Raw genomic sequence first — 11,604 nt, 5'->3', positions numbered from 1 at the left:
ATTGAAATAATGAAATAAATACCAATATGAGTTGTCCATAAAATAATTACACACTTGGGAAAACATGCATACAAAATACAGAGTTCGAACAAAATATTGGGATTAAAATCCAGTACATCTTTTAAATGAGATTTATTCACAAAAATGTTTCTTACCAACTTTGGTAAGAACTTGGTATTTTCAAGCATCTCATGTGCTAAACAGTCTAGCCAGATATACCAAGACTCTGGCATAGCAATACCTCATTTAGAACTATTAACCAGAGGAAAAACAGCCAGTCTGCAGCACCTGCCACCTACACAGCTGCTTTAATTGAATAAAAGTGTAATAGATTAGAGTTTTAAACTTCCACAACTGAGTGTGTAAAGTGTATTTAGTAAGATATCCTGGGTCGAACTTTGGACCATCTGAACTACTAATCATGACAAAAGAATTAAACTGTAAAAACAACAACATAGTTTTGTGTAATAACATTTCATTGCTATTCCACATATTATTCCTTGTACCAAGTTTCAAATCCTGTTGCATTCTTTTGAATATAAATATTTGACACTAATAACGTATTACAATAATTTATCCACTTATTACGGTACCCTGGAGATTACTGAAGAATATTTGAGTAATTTCTTACAAAAGACTACATGAGAGCCTGTGTCACAAAGTATTTGAATGACAGCTATTAATTCAGTATTTCATTAGTAATATACCAGGTAGAATTACTATTCAGGTCACCGAGCGTCAACTCTTGGAGACTCTCTTATTTACTTCTGTGTTAAGTTAAATTTAAACAGAGCTCAGTCAAAATTACAATTATTTTGTGATAACTGGTGTTATGATTTAATTTTCTATATATTTCCAGTAAGTCATGAAGTTCTTATTTTTCAACAAATTTGTAAGTCATCTATTAATCCCAAAACAATGCAGTTGAAATGAGGGCATATTACAATACATCTAGAAATCTTAATCAACATTTAATAAGTTATTTTTTCTTTCATCTGTATTATTTTGAATAGCAGAAATAATACAAGTTTACATATACAAACACTCAAAAATAAGTTATATTAAGTTACATCATTCCATTGATAAAAAAAAGGGATATTTACATTATTAAATTCACTAACAAATTTAATTTATAAGACACAAAAGTTGGTCAATGATCAAATCTGGAAGGTAAACAAATAGAATTTTAAAATACAGTCATGATTACATTGTATAACAGTTAACATAAATGTGTGTATGTATTAATACACACACATATATATTTGCATCATTTTTTTTTTCAAAAACTACCTATTAAACATAATATACAAAAAAGGGTTTTATTTTTCTCAGTTGCATCACAGGGGCATTTGGATGCTGATAATGTGACATCAGAGTACCTTTGATTTCTTCCTTTTAGCTTGGAGCAAGAATATTTTTTTATATTGTTCTCCATCTTTCTTTTCTGGAGCAGAGTGAGAATTGTCCATATACTTTTCTTCATCTGGAATAGCTTTTGGGAAATTGGTATGCAGGGAAGAAATTAAAGCACCTGCTTTTTTGCGTCTTCCAAGTGAGCCATAATTAGTAACTTTTCTATTCATGTTGCAAGTATCATCATTCAAGTTACTTCTGGTATCAACATCAGAACACTTATGCACAGGACTGTCTAAACAGGACTCTGAGAGAGAGTGTTTAGGTGAAAAAGACTGTGAAGATGGTGAAGGGTTGTTGTCTTGGCTGAGGCTTTTTACAATTTTACTAAGCAATCTCTTTGGTGTGTCTGGTTGTAGAGGAGTATTTGATTCCTGAGATCTGTGGAAAAAGTTTGGAGATATAATTTTTCAATAATGGAAATTTAAATCCTTAGTCATTTGTTATTGTAAAAATCTCTATTTATGGAAAAACCAATGCCTCAGAAAAAATCATTAAGATATGAATTAATATTATGCACTGACTTTTAATATTTTGAATTATAATGAGTATGTGCAAACAGTCATAATTTATGTCAGGAACTTTCCCAAACATCTTATTAAAATATTACTTAGAATAATGCAGATATATTAAATAAGTATTTAATGACAGTTGCTTTTGTCTTCATTTTATATGTTTATTCATAAATGACTGCAAAGATGTGTTAAAACACTTTTGACAAATTAACCTTCTGCAAAATAATTCATTTTAAACATCCTCTTTGAAATATAAGGTAAGAAGTTCAGACAACAATAAGTAATCTTTATTGTCATCAGAAATGTTTCAATTACATTGGAGATTAGTGGTTGATTAGTTATAATGTTTTGTCTTCAGAAAGATGTAACTTCTAACTGTATTATGTAATGGAACAAACTTCAAGAGTTGGATTACAGCAAAAACAACAATTTAGTAATTTAAGCATTTCAACGTTTTTACCAAAAAGTTCCATCAGATGAGTCTTTTTACTTGATTAGAATTTGTCGCTATATGTTTCTTCTATTTAATATGTGTGAATAGTAGTGAAAGAAAAGTAGCATTAAGTAATGGTGACTATAAGTCATTTAATTTAAATAAATAAACTATATATTTAAATAAATTACAAAACCTTAGCAACAGATATACATCAAAAGGAAGGATAACATAAACATGGCATATTCAAACCTTACATGAAATATAATTAGATTTAGTTTTGTGTAAAAAAATGTTTTATATATATTATACAAAACTATTTCATGCAGTATATGCTACAAAATGTAAGAAATTTTTGACTTTTCTATTCATCCATCAGACTAAATTATTTATCTTCTCGAACAATCTGACTCGCTTAGAGACACACAAACATATAACAAAAAAAATGTGTATTTTCATGACATGATAATTAATTAGCATATAGCAACAAAATTACCAGTGATTCTACAAGTTAGTTAATAAAAATGTAGGTTTTTCTGACATTTATTTAGTTAAAATTTATGTAAATCTGAACAAACCTACATGCATAGATGTTTAGGTTAACAGATAGCTGATTATATTCTTAATGAAAGAAAACCCTTTGATACCTAAGTGTGGCAAATAATTTATCTATCAAGTGTTTCTTAATATTCAAAAAATTTTTGTGTTGGCACAAGCTTTGAACACAATGAAACATTTGTTAGTACTTGAACTTTCAATTACTAGTTACTCAGATATTTTGATTTGTACAAATCTTATTTTTTTATTCTAAATCCATGGGCTAAAACAAAACTGACCCTTTAAAAAATGAATGAAATGGAAAGTTAGAAAAATTTATGTAATATTTCCCTAACCATTCTTTGTATAATAGTCATAATTAATTTTAAAATGCATAAAATTTATTTTTTTTTCTTATTACTGTACAAATAAAACTATTAACACCTACAGTGGATAAGTCCTACTGACACTAACAGATTCATACAATGTGTTTTAATAACTTATTCAATTAGTTTTTATAACTAAATAAAAGGGTTTTAATCAAAACCATCAAGTCATACACAGGATAAACGAGTTCTTAATTATTTCAAATGAAATAAACATGTTTTGATTCAAATTTAACACTGTCAGTGATGAACTGAAGATAAAGAAAGGGCTAAAAAAAATAACACACAATGCAGTTGTGATGATTTTTTGAGTGAAAATATAAAATCAGTTGAGCCTATTTATAATGTGTTATGTCTTATCAATAAAATCAATATCAAAACTCTCAAAAAATACAGAATCATCAAATCAAAATTTCTTAAATTTAAGCTGTCTTTTACAGAACCATTATTAGAATATCTCATGTTGTACTAACAAAAGTTAAAAAACATGTACTAAAAGAAACAAACGTTATCAGTGAAGAGTACAAGAAAACAGAACATTACTATTAAACTGTAGAAATGATCGCATTCAGGGTTTAAAGTAAAAATAAAGACAAATTTATAACTTGTTTATCCTCAGGTTTCTTTCCATACCTGAAGAGTTAAGGTAATTTACGTTAGCTATTTATATGGAAAACATTCCTACACTGAAGTTATCATTTTCCTAAACTGAAAATGTATTTCCAAACATACTTATCTCCACTGACACTAATAGCTATTTCTTGATCTTCATCTTTGCCATCTAATGTGTTTGGTTGCTCCAGTCTTAATATATCCCACTCGACTGCCCTCGGCATTATCTAATTTGCAAAACTTTATGCGGGCCCTCACACGCCCTCTATGCAGGTACTGTATGATGTACCCACCTGCAAACAGTACTGGTATCACACAACTCAGGTTGGATTTAAGGGGTCATGGTACCCATATCCTACATTGGTGGCCAGGGCAGTTGGACCGCAGATATATATATCTTTGTGATAGGATCCCTACCAGTAACCACAGAATGATGTGTTTTGAACCACCGGATTTATGAAAGAAAGAAAGCAACACCAATGTGGACAATCCTTCTGATCAACCTGAAAAAGTCCAAAAGGCAACATCCCAGGCCTGGATTGATTGGATCATATGCCATACTCCACAAAAGTCCAGAACTCATTCAGTCTGGATTTAAAACAGTTGTTATTACTCCCCCACCAAGTGGGCAAGGAGAATTCTGCTTACCCATGGAATTATGAAGAGGATGTGAAACACTGTCCCACCAAAGATGGAAACGCGTCGCGTTCAGATTTACGAGGAGGTAGTGCACTCCCTGCATGAACAACATAAGACCTGAAAGTGTTCATAAAATTGGCACTACTGTATTAGGTCATTTCATTAAACAGTAAAGCTGTTTTCCAGCTATATTACTGGCAAACTTGTGAGTACCATGCACTACTTCAGTTCCAATAAAGAAAATATAAAAAGTTACATATGATACACTTATCAAGCTTTAAACCTTTGAAAGACAACAAAAACAAATTCCACACAATCTTTCACTGACACATCTGACAAGAAACCAACTAATTTATGACTAAAACTTCAAGATGCATGTGGGGTAATGTATACAAGAACTTTAAAAACAAATACATATACAGAATGTGTATTTGGTATTCCACTACCATTTCTGCTTAGATTTTGAAAGTATGTTATTTGATAAAATGAACATAAATTCTAATATAGATTATTTACCTATTTTTTTAGCAAAAACGTATGTGTAATCATTACTGTTCAATACACTTTGCACAATAAAATAAAAAGAGAAGAACTGATATGGTATGTACAAAACAGCAAGTCTGAAGACAACAGAAACAGAATACAATTCTTGGTTACCGGAAGAACTTAAGAAGAATCAAATAAAATATGTGGCATACCCATCTTCTGGTTTAGATGAAGATACTGCTGAGTTCAGTGTAGAACCTTTACTACTTCCACCTTGTTCCATGTTTCCATTGCTGATCCAAGTGGGGCTAAGCACATGTGACATTTGATCACCAAAACTTGAAGTACCTCCACCATTTGAAAAGGTATCGGTAGAAAGAGACATCATAAAATCTGACTTACTCCTAGCTATTTGTGTGGAGGAATTTTCCTGAATACAGTAGGCTTGAGAGTAAAATGAAGGAGCCACACTGGTAATGGCACCTGGTATGAATAATTAACAATTAGTGTTATTTTTTAAAAAACTTAATTTTTACAAATATTTACCACCCAATTTAATTGGTAAAAAAGAATATTTTTTTGTCAAATTAAGAATTATGTTTTTTGTAGAAAGACTGAAACTATTACATTTCCTTCTGGTTCATTATGTTTCACACAAATGCTCGAAGAATAAAATGTTAGTTATGTCTGAGTATCATGTAGTCTCATTTTGTAAAAAAAAGTGGAAATACAGTATAAATAAGTTAGTAAAACAAACATATAGTTTAGATAAGTATTAAATCAAAACACACAAAAAATTAGTAGTTCATCATATTATGGCTATTTTTTAAATTCTCTATAAGCTGCTTTACAGAGAATACTAGTCCTCGATTTTTTTATCAGTAAACATATTTGCTTAAAGGTGCATACCAGTGTTAGAAAAGGAAGGCATATATTTTTGCAATCTTTACTGAATTATCTATTTTTACTCAAATATAGGCATAGAAAAAAGTCATGAGGCAAATCACTCTGTACTAAACATGCAGTGTCTTTTATCCTAATTGACACCTGCCACACAAGCCAACCCAGCACCTTTTCACACTGAGCCTAGGATGGTCAACAGGAGAGTCGTTCCAGAAACCAGTTATTTAGGATTATTTCAACAGATCTCAACAAATGAAGTTTGGCACAATTCTAAAATGAAAGAAAACTAAATATTAATAAAAATATGACATGATAAAATCTATATGGATTATACTACAGTGGTACCATATTGGGCATTATACCATCCTTCTTATATTTAATCTTCGTTGTAGAAATGGTATTTTTAAGTTGAGAACCACTAGGGACATCATCTTTCAATGCATCTGCTTCAACACTGCATTTTTTGGGCTTTATTGTGCCGTTAGTTTCACAAAATATTGAAACTAATGATTTTTTATATATAATTCCAATACCCCCTTTTGAAGATAATAATACTATTGTACACATTTTTTATGTTTTGTTGTAAATGCAGTAATCAATTGACAAAACTCCAATTCAGCAGGTATGTCAAATAGATTGATATATCCTTGAATAAGTTCTTTCCTCATCTAACCTGGACCCACAGTTTAGCTTAATCACTACACTTAAACAATCACATCTAGAACATTTCAAGCATGTTTCATTGCTACATTATTTTACTTTAGATTTACAAGTTAACTTCTCCATATTAGCTCTTGTGGTCTCGGTCAGGTCATGGTTCCAATGAACTAGACCTCGAAAATAGTGCCAAACATCTTCTTTTTATCTAATCAAAACAACCTAAACCTTTTCAGAATGACTCCCTTTTTTTTAATCCACATCAAAATGCCAGGCTGGCTCATGTGGCAGGTGTTAAATATGAAGTCACAGACTTGGCTTTGAACAGATCTCATACAATTCACTGAAAATAATACTCTGAAGCTCACAGGTCAAATTAAAACAAGTTATACTGGATTAAAACAATGATGCTGTTTTACTGAAAATTACCATTGCTCAAGAACATACTTAGAATTCTATGAAAGTAACCTATTCTTTATGTTCAAACTCCATAGCTTAGATGGATCAGTGTCCAATAATAACATAAAATTGTATAAATATTCCACTAAAAAAATGGGAGAAAGGTAACATTCACCATTAGTTGATGAATAATCAGATGCTAAGAAAGCAGAGAGTTGACCAGCAGAAATCAAGGAGGTGCTACTGTCTTGTTTAATTAGACCTTGTGATGGCAACTTCAGCATAGAATGCTCATTAATTGGAGTTACCAACAGGGGTGGAATAGGTGATAGAAACAAAACTGCTGAATTGTGAACAAGCTGATGAACTATAAGAGACAAATAAAAATTACATTTCCATATATAACATTTTACTCATATGTTATTTCAGAATAAATATCAAACTAGGAAATTTCACAAGATAAAAATATATTTCATAAATATTGTTTACATATAAATATAAAAAATCATACTTATATCAACATGGTGGAATAGCACTAAGTTATACTTCCAGATACCACAATTCTTCAGTTATAACATAACAGGAGGCTCAGTGATAGAGAACAATGAAATATTTGGCTCAAAATATTCTGCACTAAAAGTAAGCCAAAATAGGAGCTATACAAGTATGTAAACAACTAAACAGCACAAAAAATTGCAAGCTAAGACAACAGAAGAAATTTTAAGGAATAAAGTTGAAATAAGATTAAATGTAATGTGGTACATCTGTGTGAAACAAGCACTATTTCATTCTGAAAATCATATTGAATACAGTTTCAGATGTAGAGCTGCTGTAAAAAACTGGGGATCCAACTGGTTATTCTCGAATTCAAAGCAACGGGTCTTATTATAGTGTGAAAGAGTTACAATCCATCAACTGCTTCTTGAGGAGCCACTTCAGCTGAATAACTGCAGAACTTAGATCAGTTATTTATATAATGTTGACCTTTTAGACTCTTATAAAGCTTCTTAAGGAGCCACTTCAACTGAATAACTGCAGAACTTAGAACAGTTATTTATATATTGTTGACCTTTTAGACTCTCATAAAGCTTCTTAAGAAGCCACTTCAACTGAATAACTGCAAAACGTAGAACAGTTATTTATATAATGTTGACCTTTTAGACTCTCATAAAGCTTCTTAAGGAGCCACTTCAACTGAATAACTCCAGAACTTAGAACAGTTATTTATATAATGTTGACCTTTTAGACTCTCATAAAGCTTCTTGAGAAAAAAAATTAAATATACTTCTAGGGACAAGACAAAAAATTATGTTTCAAATGATCATTAATAATGAGGGTACCCAACTGATGATTCAATATGTTCTAATCATTATAAGCTTTTTATGGTGTGAATGCCTTTTACAAGCTGGCAAAGCATGATTATAATCAATTATATTTATCATAAGATATTAGTTATAGGCCTATTAAATTTTTAAACACTACATTCTTTATCTAGTCTATTAGAGATTTTCAAGAATTAGAAGAGTGTACAATAACAGTATTCTAACAACACTACATTTGCCAGATCCATTGCTGATGACGATGCATTTCGCTCAATCCAGGGCTTTTCAGACCAGCTGGGATACAGTAGTGGTTGGAACACTATTTATAAAAGTGAATTTGTAAGAGGCATTATCACCATAATTACAATTCATTATAAGCTTAGTTTTTCACGTGTATTGATTTATGACCTTATGTATGTCTTTTCAGTTTCTTATACTGAACTGACTTCATTAACTTTTAAGTTACCTTTTAGTTCCAATCAATATAGTCAGCATACTTTTGATCAGAAGTTTTAATGCCAGTTCATGAAAAAAGGTACCCATGTTAGCTCAACTTTGAAAATGTGATTAATTGCACTTTACTAATTTTTCCCTAATCAAGAATAAGTATATTATAATAAATGCTTCCCCATGTGTAAATTAACTTTTAGATTGAAAATCAGTAGTGTCATTGTTAAAATACAGCACTGTTAAGATTATTTGTCCAATTATGCAGTAATTAAGGTTTGGTCATCGGTCTATTTTGTCTATTTATGCATGTATTTTGGTCAAAAGTGTATTAGGGGACTTGATGAATGAACAAAAGGTATATACACAAAAACATGAGCACTATAGAAACTCCCAGGACTATTAATGCAAATGTCTGCTACCAGTTACATATGTCTCACATCAAGTAGGAAGACTGATTTTGCTAACATAAGTGACATTTCAAACAAGTTTGTACCTGAAGGGGCTAGGCTTAAAAAAATTGTTTCCAGCATGTGTTTATAAAGAGTATTATTTTATCACAGTGTGAGTGATGAGTTCATGGAATTAGAAGCAGACCACTAACATGATTACAAACTTTCAATAACTTCCGAGTTAAAGAGCTACATGTTTGCTAATCAGAAGAAGAAGTGGCAAACATCTTTCACCAAGTGTAAAGATAGCACTACACAGCAAGGTGGAAAATTTATGAACAGTGTGAGGCAGGATAAAAACTTAGCCATTGATACATTATATAATGAAACCGGAAACAGTAATATAGCAACAAACATGGAAATTTCCACTAAAGGCAAAATACTGCCAAATGGAACTTGTGCTAGTAATAACACTACTGATTAGTTAAGACCATGGATTAAATGTTGAGGTGTGACCAAAGTATATGAGGATGTAAATGTTTCATAAAGCTGACTGGAAACTTTTAGTATTTCATGGCAGTCAGTTGGTTGACAGCACAACCATCAAATACTGAAGAACCACTCTTAATAGACCTGTCACCTGAAATAACTTGTGTGTGTGCTCTTTCACTGTAGGAAACAAGTTTTTAACATATAGAAAGAGGAAATACAAACTGTGTTATTTTGAAACTATCTTTTATTATAACACAAAATAAGATGATCACTACAGTAGTCAGGAGATGTAATTTAATATTTAAGTCATCCAGTGAGATCATTATCTCTTCTTGAAGCTTTAACAAGTCATCCAGTGAGATCATTACCTCTTCTTGAAGCTTTAACATTGATTTAATAAACATTGGTTTATAACATCAAAGTGATTTGTATCATAGAAATATGTAACTACAGTTTTGCAACTTTTCCACTAATAAGTATACAAATTTCTCCCTCAAAATGGTGTAATGGTTTTAGATTACTAAAAGTAAATTGTATCAAAATACTTTACTTATTTGAGTAATGTTTTCATTAGTCTTATATTATTTTTTATCTTTCCTGAACTACAAGATAACATCTCGAAAATAAATGAGAAGACCTCAAGAAGATGTAAAAGTTAAAACAATAATTATGGTTCAAATAATTACATTGTTGACAATGTGTAATATCATGCATGCAAAATATAAACCTTTAACTCCAAAATGCCCCAAACTAATACAATTTATACATCAGAAGAAATAAACACCTGTAGTTCAGATATTTAATTATGTTTTCACACTATTTCCAGAATCTACTAATACCAAGTACAGTCTAAAAATTACATTTCTTTTTCTAATAGAATATTATTTAAAGCTACATCAATTAGTATTAAAAAAACTATATACTGATATTCCTACATGAAAAATCAAAATAATGATGAAAAACACACAACACATTTAAAGTAGAAAAGTGCCACCTTATCAGTCTGAGTTTTAACCTCTTCTGTAATTTACATGAAATAACTCAGTTGTACTCTATGTTTCAAAAAATATTTATCAGAGTTAATTTAAGTAAACCATTTCTCTCCACATTTTTAATTATTTGCCCAAATTTATTTGCATGTTATCATGTATTACAATCAGCGCTCACCAGATGGTATTGGAAATGCTGTTTGTGCTAATCTCTGTCATATTTATTCTGAATTTTGTATCATTTCCCCCCCCCAAAAAAAGATTGATGTGGAAGGAGTTAATGCAAATAAAACAAGATCAAAATTATAAGATTGTGACTGAAAATCTCATATCACCTGCTCCAATAGTGCCTCCACATGATGACCCATCTTCATCCAAAAGTTGTGACTTGCTTCCAATGTGATTTAGCTTACCTTATAAAAACAAAGATATATTGAAGGTTGTGTCCAAATCATGTCACAAGTTTCACTGTTCAAAAGTGTTGTATAATTAAAAGAGAAGGCAATTATTACAATAAAAAGATGACCTATGACTATCAAATACGTAAGCCAGATTTACTGATCTTCCAGTTGTGAAAGAGTCAAATATTGTGCAGTAAAATCATAATGATGTAATCCAAGTATATAAGAGACAAACAAAGGGGACTAAAATAATTACAAAACACGACATAAGCCTCAGTTATCAAATACGTAAGCCAGATCTTCCAGGTGTGAAAGAGTCAAATATTGTGCAGTAAAATCATAATGATGTAATCCAAGTATATAAGAGACAAACAAAGAGGACTAAAATAATTACAAAACACATGACATAAGCCTCAGTTATCAAATACGTAAGCCAGATCTTCCAGGTGTGAAAGAGTCAAATATTGTGCAGTAAAATCATAATGATGTAATCCAAGTATATAAGAGACAAACTAAGGGGACTAAAATAATTACAAAACACATGACATAAGCCTCAGTTATGAAATACGTAAGCCAGATTT

The 11,604-nt window shown here is 30.8% G+C and overlaps 1 protein-coding gene across 2 annotated transcripts in view; it reads right to left on the bottom strand.

Moving 5' to 3' along the window:
- Nucleotides 1–1,092: 1,092 nt before the first annotated feature.
- Nucleotides 1,093–11,604, bottom strand: part of LOC106458154 (stromal interaction molecule homolog) — a 79,246-nt gene continuing 68,734 nt past the window's right edge. The window contains exons 11-14 of one of the 2 annotated variants that reach the window (XM_013917614.2): nt 10,958–11,035; nt 7,156–7,347; nt 5,234–5,504; nt 1,093–1,794 (exon numbers count right to left, since the gene is read on the bottom strand). In XM_013917614.2, coding sequence (XP_013773068.1) covers nt 1,371–1,794; nt 5,234–5,504; nt 7,156–7,347; nt 10,958–11,035 — 965 coding nt within the window. In that variant the 3' untranslated portion in view covers nt 1,093–1,370. Of the gene's footprint in view, nt 1,795–4,495; nt 4,653–5,233; nt 5,505–7,155; nt 7,348–10,957; nt 11,036–11,604 lie in introns of those variants that run through there. The other variant, XM_022384301.1, reaches the window with a different exon arrangement.

This window comes from Limulus polyphemus, unplaced genomic scaffold (genome assembly GCF_000517525.1).
Source record: "Limulus polyphemus unplaced genomic scaffold, Limulus_polyphemus-2.1.2 Scaffold422, whole genome shotgun sequence".
In the NCBI taxonomy this organism is placed as follows: domain Eukaryota; kingdom Metazoa; phylum Arthropoda; class Merostomata; order Xiphosura; family Limulidae; genus Limulus; species Limulus polyphemus.
The sequence above is the reverse complement of the archived record's forward strand: the minus strand, read 5'-3'. Positions and strand labels throughout refer to the sequence as shown.